Source organism: Rosa chinensis, chromosome 7, assembly GCF_002994745.2.
Source record: "Rosa chinensis cultivar Old Blush chromosome 7, RchiOBHm-V2, whole genome shotgun sequence".
Lineage (NCBI taxonomy): Eukaryota > Viridiplantae > Streptophyta > Magnoliopsida > Rosales > Rosaceae > Rosa > Rosa chinensis.
Window position 1 is genome coordinate 3,261,709 of NC_037094.1, and position 20,716 is coordinate 3,282,424.

A 20,716-nucleotide genomic window follows, 5' to 3' on the forward strand; every position below is an offset into this window, starting at 1 on the left:
CTTAATTTAGTGCACAATTTGTTTTGTGTATTTGATGATTAATATTTAAAATGTATGTCAATTCATTATTTTGGCATTACAAAATAATTGTATTGCTCACTTATACCACGAATGCTCTCTTTCTATTAACTTCAAAGTCTATTTAATCTATAATATAAAAATAACTAAGATACGTGTGGTAATCAATAATCGTTTAATTAAACATGTGAATCAAAATTTAATGACAACACAACAAGCAAGCATACAGTTATATCTACATTGTATGTCTTTGATTCAAATGATGAAATAGTTATTTGAAGTTAGAAAATCTAATTAGTTGAAATTAGTAGGGCATTGACAAAACTAAAACATATTAAATTGGTAATAAATCAATTAAAATCACATGCATAGTACTTGGATGGGTTCATTTGTCTTTGGTCAAATTTGAGGAGGGTAGAATTGGTTTAAAAAAAATGTTAAAGAGAAACTAAAACGACCTTCCTAACCAGAGTTGCCTTCCATACCACGTTTCTTTCTCTCCAAACACACCAGTATTTAGGGGGCTTCTGTTTCTCGTATTGCTTTTCTTTCTCTTAAAATTTCATCCTTCTCTCACAACTTGTTCCATGGCTTCTCTTCTTTTCCTCGAGCTTTACCCTTTTGCTCCTTGACAACAAACTTTTTGCTTCCGATCTTCCTCGGTTCTGTTTCATGTTCTGAAAATCTGTGAGCTGAAAGCTGTATTGGTCACAACTCATTGAAGTTTGAGAAATCCAGAGGACTCTATTTGTAGAAATTGAGGTTTTATTTTGAAAACCATGCCGTGTTGATCAAAACCCTGATTCTGAAAAAACGGTTTTCGACAAGAAAGCTAGAAGTGAGGTTTTAAGGTATCAATGATGCAAGAAATGGAGAAGTTTGCTGTTCAAGCTGGAACTTTCAGGGAAGATGATCAGATTGATTTGCCACCGGGGTTTCGATTCCATCCAACCGATGAAGAGCTTATTTCTCACTACCTGCACAAGAAGGTTATCGATTCCAACTTCGGCTGCAAAGCAATTGGTGATGTGGACTTGAACAAGTCTGAGCCTTGGGATTTGCCATGTAAGTTTCTCAAGAAAAAGAACAGTTTCCCATTTGTTTTGAACGTCTATTTCAGTGTTTGCAATTTTCAATTCGATTTGATTATGGGGTTTTGGTTTTTCTTTCGCTTGATTTTAATTTTTGGTTTGTGGATGAAGATAAAGCGAAAATGGGAGAGAAGGAATGGTACTTTTTCTGTGTGAGGGATAGAAAGTATCCGACTGGTCTGAGGACAAACAGAGCAACTGAAGCTGGATATTGGAAAGCTACTGGGAAAGACAAGGAGATTTACAAAGGGAAATCCTTGGTTGGCATGAAGAAGACCCTTGTTTTCTACGGGGGCAGAGCCCCAAAAGGTGAAAAGAGCAACTGGGTCATGCATGAATACAGACTGGAGGGTAAATTCTCAGTCCACAACCTCCCCAAATCTGCAAGGGTATGACATTTCTCTCTGTTTCACCTTGTTTACTCTGTTTTCCTCTGTTTCTGACCCTGTTTTGATCTCAAATTTGCAGAACGAATGGGTGATTTGTAGGGTCTTTGAAAAATCTGCTGGTGGTAAAAAAATCCATATTACTGGACTTGTGAATTCCGGTCCTCATGGAACTGAAATGGGTTCTTCTGGTTTACCACCTTTGTTGGACTCAGCGCCTTACAACGGCGCCAAGACCAGACCTGCTTCAGAGTCGAATTACGTGCCCTGCTTCTCCAACCATGAGTCCATTGATTCTCAAAGAAATCAAGGGATTGTTGATTACATCAACAGCAATCCTCTTTTCTCTGTTTCTTCGAATCCTTTAAACAACAACAACGCTTTCCCACGAGTCACGTATCAGAATTCACTCTGCTCTGCTCCCGTTTCATCTGCGAATTTCCAGTTTCCGAGTTCGGTTTTAATGCAAGACCATCTGAGGGCCTTGCTTGAAAACAATGTCTCATTCATGAGGCAGAACTTCAAAACAGAGAGGGACATGGTCAGTGTGTCTCAAGAAACAGGTCTTACTACTGATGTGAACCCTGAAATCTCTTCTGTCATGCCAAATCCTGAGATGGGTAGGAGGCCATTTGATGATCAAGATAACTTTTGGATGTGAATCTGTTATGTGTAGTGAAAGAAAGAAGTACAGCTAGCTTCAGCTACTAGCTTATTATTATTGTTAACGTTTTATGAGAGTTGATTGATGGTTTGGGTCTGTGAATATGATATTTTCTGAATTAAAAAGAGAATTTGATGAAAGTGAGGCCTACGTTATGTAGTAATGTGAGAAATTATTATGATGTGAAAACTGCTTTTGTATTTAAATCTAGCTTGTTGAAACTGTTCAGATATTGGCATCATTCTTGTGAAGGTGCTATACAATATTGGTGACATAAGCGAATGAGATTCAGTTGGTGGTAATGATCTTATTTTGTATGCTCTAGTTGCTGCAATCTTGCACCTTATTAGTCCTCTGGAAATTTATAATGAAATCAGTGACATCACTCAGGGTATGATGGATCAGTTTCATTCTTTGTTGTTTTTTATCACAATATTTTGGATTATCAATTTCTAGTTGTGGGGAGGAACTCAGCTAATTTCGGGTGTCCGAGTGTTGACCTTATTTCTCTCTCCTGAGACATATAAAAAATGCCAAGGATCAGTTCAAGTAGGAAATGGTGAAGGTGGAAATGAAAATGAGTTGAGAAAATTAGGTCGATTTCAGTCTGTTTGAGCTCTCCAACGTAGTGAAAAAGGAACTATAACATTCGAGTTCCATATCTTTCGGGGTAGGTTCGATCTCTCTCTCAATATGTGGCGCTTCAGTTCATTCATTTGTATGTTCATGGACTTGTAGACTTCAGTAGGCATGGCATTGATGGCAACGAAGTAGATGGCATGGAGAGCCGGGATTACAGTATCATCTTCGAATCTCAAACAATTATCATCCTATATTCTATCAATACATTTCCATTTATGTCAGAGAATATGTTCCAAACCCTCGCAAGCATATCATATTCACATTTGTATTCAATTTTCCACTGTGGATAGAAATCACAACATTATCTCCCTTCCATCTCCAATTCAGACACCAGACGTTGGAGGTCGGAGATCCAAGTTGATGTCATTAATTTCTTATCAAAATTCCTCTTTTAGCTTTGGAAACCTATTGAAAACCCGACCTAATAGCTAGAATACAAGAAAAACTTACTTTGACTTTAGAGAGTAGTTGACACTGAAGTGTCTCTATAATATATATATAGTGCGAGTAAGATCATGAAGATTGATTTAGTGTGCCCTAGGAATACATGCACAAATATATCTAGGTATTTTCTTGATTTGATTAGCCCATTGACTAGAGAACCTTATTAAGAAAAACAACCCGATCCCTACCAAAAAATTGTTGGCTCTTGCTTAATGTCATGACTTATTGCCTCTACTTCATATATAATAATCAATTGACTAATCAAATTTTTTGCTTTTTCAAGTCAAGATCAGTTCAATCTTCAACAGAGATGAAATCTAAAGTTGACATATACTAAAATCATGAATGGCCGGTGGAAAAAATTGCAGGAAGAAAAAAAGAAAAAGAACTGTCCTTACATGAACTTCATCATGTTCACATTACTGGATATATACGAAACAAATCAAGAAATTAAACCAAGTCGTAGTATATTTAAAAGAAGGAACACGAGCTGGATTTATATGTAATTTCTATTTATACACCTACATGCAGACTCATTCATACGTTCAATACCGGTTCAACAGTTTCTTTCCTCTAGCTAGTTACCTAGCTCATGCGCGATGATCAGTTGATGATGCGTTCAGTTATATCAAGCTGTAAAGCACCATTTAGAAATTCCATTTTATCAAACCAGTGAGTTTTACAGAGCATGTGGGTTTTAGTTTTTGACACGTGTGTGCTCAAATTTCCAACCACGAGAGAATTTGAGTCCTGCACGACATGATCCCCATCACCAATGATATTGTTTGAAAAATGGAGCCAACAGTTTTGTCTCTTACACATAGTTTTAGTGTCATCACGTGTAGTCGTGTATTTTATCAATTATCTTAATTAAGACCCACAGATTGTAATAAATCACCTCAATAATGTCAAGGTCCCCTATATACTCAACAATATGCATCAACACATTACACATATGTATGTTCTTACACCCTCCTCTTCATTAAGACAATATTAACTGTAAAAGCTTCGTGTACATATAAACATAGGCAATTAGGCATGAATAAATATGTATATAATCAGTTTCATCGAAACAATGCTATTTGGAGAAAAATATATTCTCATACATAAATCGCTGTAAACATATATTATCATGTTTTGAAATTAGAATCGTTATGTAATCTTATAACACATATATCACCAAAATCAACCAGAAAAACGTTGGAAGCAGTTTGATTAATTTTGTTTTGGGTTGCAATTTCCAGTCAAATTGTATTTTTACAAAAGCTTCTTCTTCATTCCTTCCTTCCCCCTTTTTTTTTTTTTTTTTTGAGTCTCATGCTGAATAAACCCCTTCACTAACAAATGGGTGTGGTGCTTTTTGTCAAAATAACAGTAGAAACCCTACGAAATGGAGACCCACATGAACGTGAGGTAAGAATGGGACAAGAGTTAGGCCTTTCTAACGGTTGACACGTAGCCTTTCCTAAACGGGCATAAGCTTCAGGTTTTGCTGCCCTCACCTGATAGCCAAGCGATGCAACACTTTGAGGCACCCAAAACACGCCACGCGTCTTCGGTGTCGTAGGCCCGCCGCCCGGCTTTGCTCGCCTGGAGACTTTTTGACGGAGATATCGAAAACCCTACTTTTTTTGTCCAAAAACTAAAGTTGCCAAAAACCGGATGTGCTCGTTCTAAATCGGAGATTTTCACGATTGAAACTGATTATTCTTTAACTTCTTCGCAGAATATTGTCCGTTTGAAAATCAATTAAATAGAAAATCAATAAATAAATTAACTGATCAAATAAAAAAATGATTTCAGTATAAAATTGAAGTTCTCCTAATAAATTTCTAATTCGTACTAGGTTTTTATTGATATTATGATATACATATAGTTTGTTGTAAATGATCTTTAAAATGGCTTGGATTCAATATGTGTGGGACTGTTGGACAAAGACTAGGCACCGTACCCTTTATATTTGTATAGAAGCCTAGTTTTGGACTTATGGGAGAAAGAAACAAAAATATGAATGGATGGTAAAAAGTGTAGTAATATTGTAAATTACGTGGGGATTTTCATTACCGAAATGATGTGAGTAATGTAAATTTCTCAATAAGGGGAATGAGCTTGAAGGTCACTTTAATTAGGTTGGCTCGGATAGGGTATGATGTGAGTCAAGCTCACCCTTATTAACCTTTTATGTAAAAGTTCATAATTTTGCGCCGGATCTTAATAAAGAAGTAGATCGAGACAGGATTGGAGGCTTCTATTTTATAAACATCATGATTGATTTTCATTACCTTACAACAATGAGTTTCAAGTTTTTCTTATTCTTCCTTTCTTTTTCGTTTGAAAGTTCACTACGTTAATTATCCTACTTTTATGTGTGTGATAATTTCAATGGAAACTGTCCTTCTCTATTGAAGGATTCAGTTGAAAACTTGAAATGTGAATTATAGCCAATACTCTTGTGAATGAATGTAAGCCAAAAACATTTCTACAATGCTAGGGAAGATATGCAAGTAAAAGTTTAGTGAACTTATATTTGGTTTTTCTTTAGAGCTCACTACTACAAAAACTGCATCACACAACGGTGGAAATCTGTTGTGTGATGTGCACCATGTCTGTCGTCTATCTCGATGTTGTGTGATGAGTACACTCACACAACGGTGAAACACCGTTATCTGAATACCATAGACACAACGCATTGCTTATAACCGTTGCACCAGTTCTGCGCATGCCAATGCCAGAAATTAGATGTGGCGCATTTTCGATGGTGATCAGACAACAGAATTAAGTACACGCTGTTGTTGGTTAACTTCTCACACAACAGAAACATAACACTCAGACAACAGTAGTAAGTACACACTGTTGTTGGTTAACTTATCACACAACAGAAAAATATGGCGACTGTTGTTGGTTGTTCCTTCACACAACAGGTATCATAAGTAATTGTTGTATGTGTGAGGCTCAGTGTTGAATTCTTCACAAGTCATACAACATCTTATTTCTATACTGTTATGTGATTTAACATTGGACAACGGATATGTATTCGTTCTGTTGTGTGAGTTTTAATTGGACAACAGATATGTATTCGTTCTGTTGTGTGAGTTTTAATGAGACAACAAAATTTGGTTGGTACCGTTGTGTGATTAAAATTGATTTGTTGTGTGATTAACGATATATACGTATTCATACAACGTAATGTAATTGACTGTTGTCTGATTATTTTCAATTCTTTACCTGAAATATTTCCACAAAAATAATTCACAATATAAAAGATTTAAGCATTCAAATACTCTAATTCAACAATCTAATGTACCAAAAGAGGTAGCATTCATATATATATATATATATATATATATATCCATCCATTCCATAAAATCATAGAAGGCATTGTAGCTAATTACATTGAAAGAAAGCAAAAGCTAATTACATTGAAAGAAAGCAAAAGCTGATACAACATGTAAGTTCCAAAAACATGCACATATGCTGCATGTGAATATATGTATCAGCATATATATATAACTGAACAAACTGCCCTCGATCTCCTTCAACCAATTACTTGATGGCTCCTACATATATGACTTGACGACAAATTTTGCCCACTCATTCCGGATTACATCAATGTCCTCTTGGCTATACATGTAGTTGCTTCTCCTCTCCCACTGAAACAGTTTTAAGTTAACAACCCAACATTACCATACAGATCATTCAAACAAATAGAGAATACCAACTTTAGTAACACAAGTATATATATATATATATATATATATATATATATATATATATATACAGCTCATTCCTAGCGCGTACCTTACGAACAAACGATAGATCCTTATCTTCAATTATATCTCGCATGTATCTCATCACGAAGTACCCACACTCCGTAGAGCTAGGTTGGGGAGGAATACCCTAAGCAAGGCAGATACATTTAACAACAAAAGAACATAATCAAAATCTGCAATAGTTTAAAAGGTAATTCAATTCCAACCTAGCTCAAACATACTTACCGCTAAATTCTTCCACAAAATTGAACTCCTGCCTTTCTTGCCTCTGTGTGCATTATACATAGCAATGGCACTAAAGAAAAAAACAAGTAAGCAGTGGGTAACCGCCTCTTCAACGGATCCATGAAATAGACAGTGTTTTCCTCCGGATTCACAACAGTAAGCATCCAATGATTACTACATATAATGAAATAATCAGATTTGTGTTCTCCACCCATGTTTATCAATACTTACACACAAATGCAAAGTTTTACGTATATAACAAAGAACCTTAATGAATCACTTTTCTGTAGGACTCATAACTCTTCCAAATGGCATTGGAAATTCAATATTGCCCCACCTGAAACAATTATATCATGTAAGGTGGTGTTGAAGGTGGTACGCTAAAACAGAAGAGCCATCAGATTGCATTATATAGCTTTGGCCAAATAACAGAGCTGGGAAGGTAATAATATAACAAAAGAAAATGAACTGTACTTTTTGAAGTTCTTGAAAGCAGCAATGTCATCCAGCTCGCCTCTCATATCCAAAGGATATGGCTTTCCATCAACCAATGCAAAAGGATTAATCTCCAGAAAAGTGAAGTCGAGATCTGGAACATACTAATTGTAAATAAGGTTCTTCTTACAAATGTACCATGAAATGGAATTGTCAAAGACTTTCTAACACACCTTGAAATAGAGCAAATACGGACTTGATAAAGTCCTCAATTTCGCTCTTAATCTGGATTTAAGAATACAATTTGTTAATGATTACCAATATGAGCCCAAATAACATGAAATGAACAGCATAACATATTATTGCACCCAGCCACTAATAAATTAAGAATAATCAAATAACTTAATTTTTTTTTTCTAGTCAGAAGTAAACTGGGCATTGATGTATTAAAAGATGGAAACCTATAGTGTAAAACATGAAAAATGACTTCCTGCGAAGACATAAACAAAAACTAATATACCATATCATTGAGCACAAAGGTATTACCTCCAAGGGAAGGGTTGCAACAAGTGGAGCAGATACATCTGGTGTAAGGGAAGCTCCCGTTGGGACAAATATGGTCTTGACCTGTACAAAGTATAAGTTTTTTTTATAAATAAGAAGGTTCAAGTCTTTCCTACAAATCTCCTCCAGGTTCTTTAGATTATCATAGAACAAATAAAGATGTATTATAGGATTTCAGATATATTCAGTAACAAAATGACATCCGAAACATACCTTATCCCAGTTCTCCTCAATGTCAATTCCTCCACACTCTGAGAAGCTTATGCTATTCCCAAGTCTATCTGAGACGATGTTAATATAAAACTCTTCATTGTGGGGAATGAAGGGCTCGACAATGAATGTTGTGATGGGTCCTTTGCAGCCACCCATCTCAACCTGTAAATCGGAAATGAAACATGTAAGCGGAACTCTCCCAATTGTCAAAAGGAGCGATATGTATGAAGCCATAGGAAACTTAAAGTACCTCTTTGCCTAGGCGCTCCTTCACAAAGGTGACGACTTGGGCGAAATCCAGGTTCAAGGCAACCAAACCACTCTTCCCACGCTTTCCAAACAACATGTCAGGCTTGACAACCAACTTGGAAGTAGAGAGCCAAGTCTCCTTCTCAAGTAGCTCATTGAAATCAGTTGATTCGGTAATCTAAAGATCGAACCAAAAAAGAAAAAGGAAAAAATCAATAAGCTACAACTTGCAACAAAATTTATGTTCAGCAACACATCAAATTTTCTTCTTCTAGACAGGGATCACACAAACAGATTGCTTAAATCTTTAACAATCTAGTTAAGGGTATATGTGGTCTAACAATTGGCTAAAGATTTGATCTTCAACAATCTAAAAACTCTCCTCAATCTATTGAGCTCAAATTAGATCTAACTACTTTAAACATTGTACTCTGTAACCACCATTTACACAATACACATGATTTCTTCAAATGTATCACAAATCTTTCAAAGCTTGAATCTTTAAGATCCAAAATGCTTGAGCAAAATCTGAATCAAAGACTGACCTGGGCAGATTTGAGAGGCAATTCACGGCCAGCGATCCTCTTGAAGTGTTCCTTCAACAACCTCTTGGAGTCGTACTCTCGGATCTTCTTGCGTGCCATTTCTCACCTGCTATGATTTGCACCACAAAATCAAAACCAATCTACCAAAAGAGACCAACTTTATTCAATTCTCAAGGGTTTGATGCAACCTTACCTTGAAAGAAGAGTTGGGTTTTGGACCTTTGGTGTTGGGTTTGTGGGAGTTAGGTAGGAAGATGCAATGCTAACTGATTTCTGTAGTGCCAACAAAGAACCTTAATGACTCAATTCTGTATTAATCTTTTGAGATTCCACAGTCAGACCAGAAAAGTACTCATCATAATCGACCTCATCATAATCAAATGGGCTTCAAATTACATCACTGAAATCAACAATTTGCGGTACCCGGTTGTACAAATTACAAAACCCATAATTCAAATGAAAGAAACACAAGCTACTGAAGCTAGCAGCCAACAAAATCAGATAATACAAGCAGATTATCAAGAATACTAACACCTAAGTTAGAGAATCGATCAAATTAGAGATTATCCTTCCCAAAACTCAACCATCAAATAATACAAGCAGAAATGAAAGCCCAAGGTGGAGATCAAACCTGGAGATCGATCAGCGATGCAGGAAGAAGCGATGCAGGAAGCACAGAGAGCGATCGAATCGCGATCGGGGTCAGGGCCGGCTGTCGGGCTGAGGTTGAATTGCGATCAGGACAGAGTGAAGGACTGCCGGACTGGGAGGCGGAATGAGATAGAGAGGAGTCGATAGAGTTAGGGACTGGGAGAGAGGCGGAGTCGATAGAGTTAGGGACTGGGAGAGATGAGGGACTGGGAGAGAGGCGGAGTCGATTTTTAGGGTTTCCGAAACATATACAAAACGACGTCCTTGAGCCTTTGGTGAGATGGGTGGATGTCAAATCGGTGTAGACTCAAAGACTGTTTCTTGACTGCGGGTTTGGGGTCGCCGAAGGCATCGTAGAGGCAGTTGAGGATGACCGGGAGGACGTCGGCGGCAAGGGTCTGGATTGTTTTCTTGAGATCTTCGACTGCAATTTGGTAACACAAGTCAGACTAGAAACCCGATATCTGGGTTTGGAGAGCGATTGAGAGTGATTGAGAGTGTTCTGACTCGGGCTAGAAAACTGGGTATCTAGGTTTTGAGAACTATTGAGAGTGATGGAGAGTGTTCTGACTCGGGTGATAGTGATTGAGAGTGGAAAGAAAGTTTCGAGAGGGGAAAGAGTGATTGAGACTGATTGAGAGTGATAGAGTGATAGTGATCGAGAGGGGAAAGAGTGATTGAGAGTGAGAGTTCTGATAGTGGCCGGGTTCTTTTTTTCTTTCTCTCGACAGTTTGCTCGGTAGGTTTGGCTGGTGAGAATATTTGCTTGGTTTGGTAACAGATAATGTCATAGATATTTGCTTTGCTTGGCTGGTGAGAATAAATTTGTCATAGAAGAATTAAGTTCATCACACAACAGATAATGAAACAACTGTCGTACAAGAGTATGTAATGTCAAAGTAGAGAGGGAAATTTGGCTGCCTAGCTAGCTCGGTTTGGAGGGAGCAATTCAAATAGATTTGAGCCTTCACACAACAGAATGTCTACATTCTGTTGTACCATTTGTTATATCATTCACTTGATATACCTAGTAGAAGGTGCCAACTTTTTACAACATTGGCGCCTAGTCGAAATTTGGAGCAAAATTTGGCGCCCAGCTCTAATCATACAACAGAAATAGCAATACTGTTGTATCTTGCAGTATTCACACAACAGAACATGCATAATTGTGTTGTGTGATTAAATTGGTGGGTGGGAATTTTGAGCTCAGTGATGGCGGGACATATGCCGCTAAATTTTGTATAATTCAGATAACGGAACATGCATAATTGTGTTGTGTGATAGAACTCTGAAGAAAAAGTTCTTAATTTAGTAGTATTCCCACAACAGAACTTCATTAATAGCGTTGTAGGATGGAATTCACGTTATCAGACGACAGTCAATTTTTAATCTCTTGTCTGATAGGTGTTGTGTGATGCATATTTTGTAGTAGTGGAGATCTCAATTATTAAAGACTTTTTTTTGTTTTCATTTCATTTTATTGATGAATATACAAGTTATGTTATTTTTCGACCAGGGCCTTGAAAAACTTAGGACCGGCCCTGCCTCCCATTCCAGAACAGTCTCTGAGATAGATTTCCTTGCTCATAGAGTCAACATTTTTTGTTGTGTTTGATTAAATTCTTTATACTCTTTACATCTTTATTTTATGAGAAATTGTCTCTTTATCCTAATTCTAAGGACAGTAATCTCCTTTAGGCTCCGTTTGGTTGGCAAGAATGTCCAAATAGGAAAATGATTTATTTTTCTTTCCATACCCATATGGAATGAATCATAAGTTTTGGTATTTCCATGTGGGTGTTTGGAACATTATTGAAAATTAAATTCTGGAATTAATTTTCTATTTTTATTGTAGTGTTTGGTAAGTCATAAGGATGATATATAATAAAATTAGAATTTTCAATAACACCTTTTTACTAATTAAAGTACAATGATGACAATCAACTTATAAGAAATATTGGTAGGGGTATATAAATTTTTTAGAGGGATAATATATGTAATTTTGCCTTTGACAGTGGGAAATGAAATTATAATATCATCACTGACTAGGTATTTCAATTCAGGTTTTTTTAAGGAGTCAATTTCCACTCAAATCTCTTTTTTTATTTTATTTTATTTCCTTTCCAATATCTAATTACAACCAAACGACACCTCTAAATGGAAAATGAAATTAATTCATATTCCATACCATGATTTCATGTCATCCAAACGGGGCCTTATTGTAATGTCCCAAATGGATTGACGTCATAGCACCGTGAATCTTACGAAGCTCAAGTATTGACAAAACAATACTCAAACTCCTTAATATAGACAATAGCTTATTTTTAATCTCTACATTGTAAAAACCAAACTAAAAGCCCAAAGATTGAATTTGAGTACTTGTTTCAAGGAAAAACTCCAAAATCCTGTTAACACACTTAATAGTTGGAATAAAGATATCTCAAAATTTTATGTGAAAGAAGCTAACAAAATTCAAAGTATAGTAATTAAGCTTAAAACCAACTTCAGCAAAATCAAAATAATTAAGAACTAGTGGTCTTCAAGGAGTGTCTAAAATCTAAAAAGTTCAATAGTATACTTTAAGGACAGTTTCCAAGCAAATGGCAAGTAGCAAGTGTGATCAGTTTGACAGGAGGAATAATCTCAACTTGACTAAATAACAATTTAGAAATAAGAATTGAAAAGATACAAGTTTGCATCACAAATTGGGCAAAGAGGCCTGGTTATATGCATACATGACCCCGAAACAAGTTGTCGGGAGTGATTCAACATAAATGACTGATCTAGATATTTATATAGACCAAAATGAGCCTTTAAAACAGATCTATAACAAGCTAAGTTCAGCTTTCCAAGATAAAGTTTAAGGGGGATAAAGGCTAAAAAATGCAAAAGAAACATCAAGGTCTGAAATAACAAATATAGACCTTAGAGGACAGAAGTTGACAAGCTCCAAAACGACAAAAGCCACCACTTCAGTTCTACTCCCTTTCAACTTCGAGCACAGTACTTGAAATGAGTAGGGGTGAGCATCACTTACATTCATATACTTAGTAGGAAGTAACGCTAGCTAGGTTTGAAAACAAACTGAAATTTGGTGCCAACAATGCTATCAAAACAACAGCAGAAAACTAAAAATTGGTATATAAATTTATGGTAAAAAGATGCATGAAAGGGTACCCACTTTTCTAAAAAAATGATGATCGGTCTTAATATCAACTACTTACTTGCTAAGGTAAATACACAAACAGCGAGCAAGAAGTAGCGAGAGTGGTCGTTTATGCCATACCACCTAGAAGTGATGCCACACCTCAAAGGATGTTAGACATCCTCCAATCCGTTTAGCCCCTCCAGAGGTTTAGGGGATCGAAACCCAAGGTAGTCACTTTGCTCCGTTCACTCTCAGGTCACCACTAAAAAACAATGCAATTTCTATGCATAAAAACATAGAAATCTTTTCGGGAAAAACTCTAACCAGTGAAGACCCCCTACCTGAAATCTTTGATGTATAACTCCCAGCAATTACCACATAACTAAATTTCAGTCCACTTGAGTCCTTGATTCTATTATGAAAATGTAAACCATCATCAGTCCTAAAATCATTTCTCCTTTAAGACTAAATCACACTTTTATAGACCGAATAATAACTAGAGCTTCCAGAGCTTCCATGTGTGGGCTTATTCCAAAAAGAAGATACTAATCAGAATGCATTGATTAGAATACACAGAAAATTGTCCTTTGTTGTTACTTTTGAATAAGAATGAAACCTTTTCTAAGCCTTTCGGATTGAACGTTAAAGTTTCAAGGCATGCTTTGCTTGTCTAATTTAACTTACTAAAGATCAAGGACTGAAGAAAAAAAAAAGTGTAAAAGTTCTCAAATAAATTGTTTTGAAACAATGAGCTACAAGTTTGAGAAATTTTCATAAAATTGGTAACAAGAAAGAAAAATTCACTAACAATCATCATTTCAATGAATTCAATCACAACTCTCCAGATTTCAAGTAGACCTGCAAAGCTACTATTGCGCAAAGTTTCACGTTATTCACAGTTCAAATGAATGGTCAAACAAGAATCCAAAGTGACAGAAATGCTGAATTATGCATAAATCCTAAATTCTGCAGAAATCCTGAAACATTGTTCTAACTTCAAAATAGCATAAACATATCATTTAACTCTGTTTTTCACGAAACAGAGTTTAAAATGATCATTGAATAGTCTACTTTAAGATATCAAAAATTGAGATTAAAACAAGAAGTTTAGCTATTTCGAAAATGGTAGAATAGCGCATTGGTTAAGCTTGGTTGTTGTCTTTGAGGCATACTATCAAACACATGGTGTGCATTATTTGAACCTCGATCTATTTCAATTCTACTCATCCTAATGGACTTAACAAAGCTAAGATCAGTCAAAGATGTATCCACAACAACCTTGAACAGATTAAAGGACAAAGATTTAACTAAAAGATCCTTGACCCAAAACCCCAAAATGAGCAAAAATTATCGCATTCACCCCAGCAACAGATTTTTATTCTCACATACACAATTTGACATCAAATGACCATTTTATCCTTAACTTAATTAATAAATTACATTTTGTGCCACTCTCATCTATCTCTCCCCCCCCCTTCTCTCTCTCTCTCTCTCTCCCTCCCTCCCTCCATCTCGGAGTCGAGCCAGACCGAATTCCAACTTCCAAAATCTCTGGCTCATTACGACGAAAACCTCAGGATGCTTCGTATCGAATTCCGACAACCTCACCAGATCTCTCCCCTTCAGCGTCGGCGTACTCGTCGAACTCAGTCCAAGTGCCATCTGGTTTCTCCCTCTCTCTCTCCAATCTCCAGTTCCGGCGGAGGAGCACTTTCCGCCTACTTCCTCTTGCTGCTCCAGCAATGAGCTCAACGACGTTGTTCTCGTCAGCTCGCCGCCTCTGGATCTGGACCAAGACGCTGAACGACATCTCCAGCTAAAGACGACTTCTGGTCCCAAGTCTCACGGTTGAACTTCTATTGGGTGCCCAGAGCTTTTCTCTGGGTGCCTAAATCAATTTCTTTGTTTTTTTTATTTTTTTTTTATAAGTAATGGGACAGGATGAAAAAAAAAAAAAAAAAAAGTTTCGAATGCCTATTGGGGGGGGGGGGCAATAGACGTCTATTGGAGAGCAATAGACGTCTATTGGAGAGCAATAGACGTCTATTGGAGAGCAATAGACGTTTTGAATTGATATAATCTCTTCGCTTTTTTCTTTAATCAAAGTTTTATTTGTCTAATTTTAGGAAGATTAGTTCCTATTCTGGCAACCGAAAGTTCTATTAGGGGGCAATAGACGTCTATAACCCCTCTATTGGGGGTAATAGATGTCTATTGAGGGCAATAAACCTGTCCGGTGAGGTTTTCAGAAAAGTCCCGCGGGCGGCGGCCGGTGACCTAAATCAGGAGAAAGTTGGCCGGATTCGGGCGACCGGTGTCGGGGCTCCGACGAAGTCTCCTATGGTTTCTCTCTATTCCATTCTCTCTCTCTCTAAGTAACAAAGGGGTGAGAGTAAAATGGTATTAATTTTTTTTTTTTTTTTAAATTCTTAATAGAATATTAGGGAAGACCTCCTTAGAGTGTTTTGGGTAAGAGAGAGTTAAAAAAAAAACTTAATGGGGTAAGTGGGAAAAAATCTCTAAAAATGGGGTCCTTAACTAAAAGTAGAGGTTCTCACCAAAAGAACTTATCTGATAGACATGCGAGGGAAACTCGACAGTTTGAAAGCTCAACCTCCAATTGTTCTGTCATGGTGCAATCAGTGATTCAGAAGAGGTTTATAAGATATGCAAAACAAGAAAAGACTTGGGGGTGAGAACATTGGGAAAGCTCAAAAGAAGATTGATCAAACTATGGCTTCATACCTGGTAACATGATAAGAAGCAAATAGCAGGAATAAGTGTGTGATTTGTTATCAATTTGAGAAAGAGAAAGAGAATAGAAGTAGACTTGGTTTTTGTTATGTGAGTGTTTAATTTGGTTGGAAAAGAGGTCTTAGTGAATATAAAGATGACATTTTAAATAAACTAAATAAATATAAACTAAAAGACTTTTGTTAACAAAAGATGCCGAAAATGTAAGAAATAAATTAAAAGTCGTAAATTATTTGATCTCTAGTTGTCGAAAATCATTTGATATCTAGTTGGAGTGAAAGAAATATAACGAACTAAGAGATGATAATTATGAATAATTTATAAATTGGGATAGGTACTAATCAAGGTTAAGGAATAAGAGCAAAATAATATGGTTGTCAAGCTAGCAAAACTTAGGGTTTTGAGTACAGAAAGCGATGACAACGGATCTACTCCTCATCGTTGGGTCTAGCGGAGGCGCGATCTTTCGTCGTCGTCGAGCGAGGTTCTAATGTGAGGCAGGGGAAGCAGGTTTTGCCGCTTGGAGCAGGTTTTTGAGGCTTGAAGCAACTGGTGGACTTACAGAGGTGGTTGGACTAGGTGCGGTTTTTGTAGCGGCGGTGGTCGAAGATTCATTGAAGATGAGGCTTCTACTGTCACGGTAACGGTTAGTTTTGAGAAAGGAGTTCCTGATCGGTTGCTCGGTTTGTCTTATTGGGTTTCCGATTTCATTGTTTTACTCACCCAGTTCCAGCACCGGTTGGGTTTATGCTGATATGTGTTAGGTCACTGAGAAGAGGTGGAGCTGATGTTGCGTTTGAGGAGCTATCTACAGGAAAATATGGCGACGGCAATGATGACTGGCTGAGGCAGATTAAATTATGCTATTGTGTTGTCTTTAGTACCCCTGGGACTAGGTTTCTTGGGCTTGGTCTCAGGTTTTGGGCAATTTAGGTTTGTCAAGAAGTCTGACCCATTAATTAAAGGGAAGGAGCCCATAGCTGTCTAGTTGTTTTATTTAGAATAAATGTCTATGCTTGTAAAACTATCTCTATAAGTCTTGGGGAAGTGCATAGCTTTAGGGTATCACAACTGGATGCTTGGCGTGTAAGGTTAGGTAAACTAAATTGCCTGCAAGGAGAGGTATTTTATGTGGCATAGACTATTCTGTGCAAGAATTGTTAAAACGAAGTAATCTTATGTACTATACTTTATCTATGAACCAAAGACATACTACTGGTATGTTCTCTTTTATAATAAAAAGGATTAATTTCAGTTTACCCCCTTGAGGTTTGGATCAACATCATGTTAGTCCCTGCAGTTTCAATTTAATCAGTATCACCCTCATACTTTTCAATTTCATCACCCGTGTCCATTCCGTCCAAATCAGATGTTATATCTGACGTTGGGGGCCCACTATAAGGGCTAAAATGGTCATTTCAAGACAAAAAAAATCAGAACAAAAAATACCCTTTTTTTTTTTTCTTGCAACGCAAAAAATACCCATTGCCCACTCATCCCTAGCCATGGATGCCTTGTCTTCTTCTTTCCTCTCCACATTGCCCACTCAATCTTCTGTTAGAATTGAAGAAAGACCCAGACACCTCCAAAAAGCACGACACCACAACCCCTACCAGAACAGACTCCTCCTCCATCCTACTCCTCACCACCACCCACAAAACCTAATGCACCAGCACTTCCTACTGTGATCTTCAACCTCTTCAACGACTTCATCAACAACTTCGTCAACCCACCGGTCCGGTCTTCAGTCGACCCCAAACACGCACTCTCCACCGCCCTCAGTGAGATCAGTTATGGCCTGAAGAGAGCCTCGGCATCTCCACCGCCTTCCCCAAATCGTCAACACAACGACCCTCGAGGACTGCATCGATCTATGGCAACGCGAGATCCAGTCCCTCCTCGGGACAATCAACTCCTCGCAGCTACCCACGTGGCGCTCAAGCAGGACCTAACCACTGCTCAGAGTGACCTCCGCAACCTGAAGGTCGTCGCCGGCCAAATCAAATCCGAGAGGAACGCCGAAGTCCACGAGGTCTACGACAGGTCGTTGAAGCTGGACGACGAGCTCTGCAACGTAGACGCCATGAAAGCCGAGTTGACTCTGGTCCGGAACGACATCGAGGACTTGAGCAAGTCGCGGATGGAGCTCGTGACCAAGTTGAAGACGATCCAAAGAGAGAATGAGAGGGCTCGGTCCGACGAGTCGAAGCGAATCGAAGCCATTAGAGACGAAATTGAGACTTTGAAGTTGGAGATTGAGAAGGGAAGGTAAAAAATCGAATCCTTTTTCGAATTTGTGAGAGAATTTTGAAGTTGCTGAGATCGACGATCTTTGTCAATGGTGTAGTTGCTGCGAGTGAAGATGTTGGAAGCGTCTTCCTTGCCGAAGATGAGCTGCTCGGGGTGGAAGAGTTGGCAGTAGGTTCTGGTGCGGACCTCGTCGATGACGGTGGGCTCGAGGTTGACGAAGATGGGACGTGGGACGTGCTTACAGGCGCCGGTCTCGGAGAAGAAGGTGTTGAAGGCACCGAAAGTTTGAGAAATTGTAGGTGTTTGAGAATAACTTTTGTATGCGTTGCAGCATTTTGTGGAGTAGAGGCTGTTCAGAGGAGGATGGCGATGGTGGAGCAGAGGCCGAACGACGTCTTAGCCCTTAAAATGGGTATTTTTTGCTTTGCCAAAAAAAAAAAAGTTTTGTTATGATTTTTTTTGTCTTGCAATGACCATTTTAACCCTTATAGTGGGACCCCCAACGTCAGATATAACGTCCGATTTGGACTGAATGGACACGGGTGATGAAATTGAAAAGTATGAGGGTGATACTGATCAAATTGAAACTGCAGGGACTAACATGATGTCGACTCCAAACCTTAGGGGGGTAAACTGAAATTAATCCGAAAAAAATATATATATATAAAAAAAAATCAAGGTTAAGGAATGTTCACTTTTGACTTAAGAGCTAGTTTCTAGAATTTAAGGCTCTCACACTTATCCCACCTAATTATTAGCTTTCACAACCACCCTTAAGATGTCTCATTTTGTTCCTTAATACCTAATTAAGTTTTTTTTTTTTTTTTTTACTATTTTTCCCTCAGCCCTCACATAGAGAGAAAGTGGAAGAGAGAGGAGTTATAAGAGACTTCCCCGGAGGTCTCTAAAGACGTCGTCGAAAATCTCATAGGTCAATGGAGAGGTCGCTGCAGACTTTATTGCTCTTCCCACCACAAATAAAAGGTCCATTGCCCCCCTAATATTTTATTAGAGAGCAATAAACCTAGAATCTCACCGGAACATCATAGGACTTTTTTTTTTTGATCGAAATAGGTCAGCCCTTTCATTAAGTTCAGCAAGCAGTACAAAAACGAAACACCCCTATGGGATCGACAGAAAGAATCGTTACTTAGAACCTCATGAAATCATATCCTAGAAGAATAAAACCAAAAAAATCCCGAGTACACCCACCTTTTAGGAAGTCCACGCACCTTTATTCTAACAAAAACCAAGAAACCTAGAAGCAGACATAAAATTGGTTTCAACTAAGGCTCTGGTTTTTGCGACCCGAACAAAAATTAAACAGTGCTATAGGCCATGGAGACCCAGTCCCATAGCACAAGGGTAATACAGCCCACTTGAGACCCTAGGTTAGTGAGCCCAAAGTTGAGGCCCACCAACCAGTGCAAGGCCCAAGAAGCCCAGCCACTCCAAATGTAGGCCCAAAGACTAGGGTAAACCAAAACCCTAACCCATTGAGCCCATATGTGTCTTTCCAGCCAAAAGCCACCTGCCACGTCATCGCCGACGCTCACCGTCAAGGCCGCCGCTCCATCATCTTCGTCCTCCAAACCATGAAAACGAACAAACATAGCCGTGTCCGTAGCTGTTCCCCGGCCTAAAGCCGATCCTGGTTCAAAACAACCACTTAGACAATGCATCACGCCGTCAACGCCGACTCGATCCCAGCAATCCATCACATCCCAGATGCCTCTGATTGTGTATGAGCCCAGATCTTGAGCAACCCAAACATCATAGGACTTTGTTGACCCTCGCTGGATTTTTTATTGGGGGAAAATTAAAAGCTTTATTCCCGGGGGGGAGGGGGGGGATAATAAATGTTTTATTGGCCCCCAAATAAAATGTTTATTCCCCCCCCCCACGTCATCGCCGACGCTCACCGTCAGGGCCGCCGCTCCATCATCTTCGTCCTCCAAACCATGAAAATGAACAAACACAGCCGTGTTTGTAGCTGTTCCCCGGCCTAAAGCCGATCCTGGTTCAAAACAACCACTTAGACAATGCATCACGCCGTCAACGCCGACTCGATCCCATCAATCCATCACATCCCAGATGCCTCCGATTGTGTATGAGCCCAGATCTTGAGCAACCCAAACATCATAGGACTTTGTTGACCCTCGCTGGATTTTTTGTTTTCTTTTTTCTTTCCTTCCAGGCTTTCTGCCACCATTTTACTAGAAAAAAGAAAAACACCAACTAAAGAAATGCTCTATCCATGCCAATGCCAAGTAAATAAGCAAACTAGAACTGAAATTGAACATGATAAAGACAGAACAATAGTCCTGAAACTAAACAATTGACTAGAGATTCTTTATTCAACACCATAATCAACTAAACTAATATTATATTCCAAACAACTAAGCCGTATTGATAAGCATCCTATCTATCTATCTAACTCACCGCACAACTCTCAAAATGCGTAGGGATCAAGATGTTATTGATTTTCACTGAGAATAAACCATTATGCATCACTCAAAGAGTCAAAGTTTCATGTTTGGCTTCAATCTCCAATACTTTCTGTTCAGTGATGTAGGACGAGATTTTAGCCAATTTCAACAAAAAATCTCAAAAAGAAAGATGCGTCTTCACATTAAGAAAAATAATTTGAATATTGGAAATTGGTAT

At 38.2% G+C, this 20,716-nt stretch overlaps 2 protein-coding genes across 2 annotated transcripts; one reads left to right on the plus strand and one right to left on the minus strand.

The window, feature by feature from the left end:
• The first annotated feature begins 545 nt into the window (after positions 1–545).
• LOC112176838 (NAC domain-containing protein 100) lies at positions 546–2,450 on the plus strand. The gene is made up of 3 exons (XM_024314926.2): positions 546–1,083; positions 1,221–1,498; positions 1,578–2,450. Exons 1-3 carry the CDS (start codon positions 876–878, stop codon positions 2,154–2,156), a joined length of 1,065 nt encoding a protein of 354 aa, XP_024170694.1. The 5' UTR covers positions 546–875; the 3' UTR covers positions 2,157–2,450.
• Positions 2,451–7,516: 5,066 nt separating this feature from the next.
• LOC112179486 (ATP-citrate synthase alpha chain protein 1) lies at positions 7,517–9,462 on the minus strand. Its single transcript, XM_024317904.2, has 8 exons — positions 9,440–9,462; positions 9,247–9,352; positions 8,703–8,879; positions 8,453–8,614; positions 8,222–8,302; positions 7,909–7,960; positions 7,715–7,829; positions 7,517–7,577 (listed from the first exon to the last, which is right to left on the minus strand). The coding sequence occupies exons 2-8, from the start codon at positions 9,343–9,345 to the stop codon at positions 7,517–7,519; spliced, it is 747 nt and encodes a 248-aa protein (XP_024173672.1). The 5' UTR covers positions 9,346–9,352; positions 9,440–9,462.
• Positions 9,463–20,716: the final 11,254 nt, after the last annotated feature.

Bases quoted from the DNA above. Each gene is read 5' to 3' on its own strand.
- LOC112176838 (XM_024314926.2), top strand. From the start codon at position 876: ATGATGCAAGAAATGGAGAAGTTTGCTGTTCAAGCTGGAACTTTCAGG. The intron at 1,084-1,220 runs GTAAGTTTCTCA...TTGTGGATGAAG, and splicing joins TGAGCCTTGGGATTTGCCAT to ATAAAGCGAAAATGGGAGAG. The intron at 1,499-1,577 runs GTATGACATTTC...TCAAATTTGCAG, and splicing joins ACCTCCCCAAATCTGCAAGG to AACGAATGGGTGATTTGTAG.
- LOC112179486 (XM_024317904.2), bottom strand. From the start codon at position 9,345: ATGGCACGCAAGAAGATCCGAGAGTACGACTCCAAGAGGTTGTTGAAG. The intron at 8,615-8,702 runs GTACTTTAAGTT...TCCGATTTACAG, and splicing joins AGGAGCGCCTAGGCAAAGAG to GTTGAGATGGGTGGCTGCAA. The intron at 7,578-7,714 runs GTACAGTTCATT...TAATTGTTTCAG, and splicing joins GCTTTCAAGAACTTCAAAAA to GTGGGGCAATATTGAATTTC.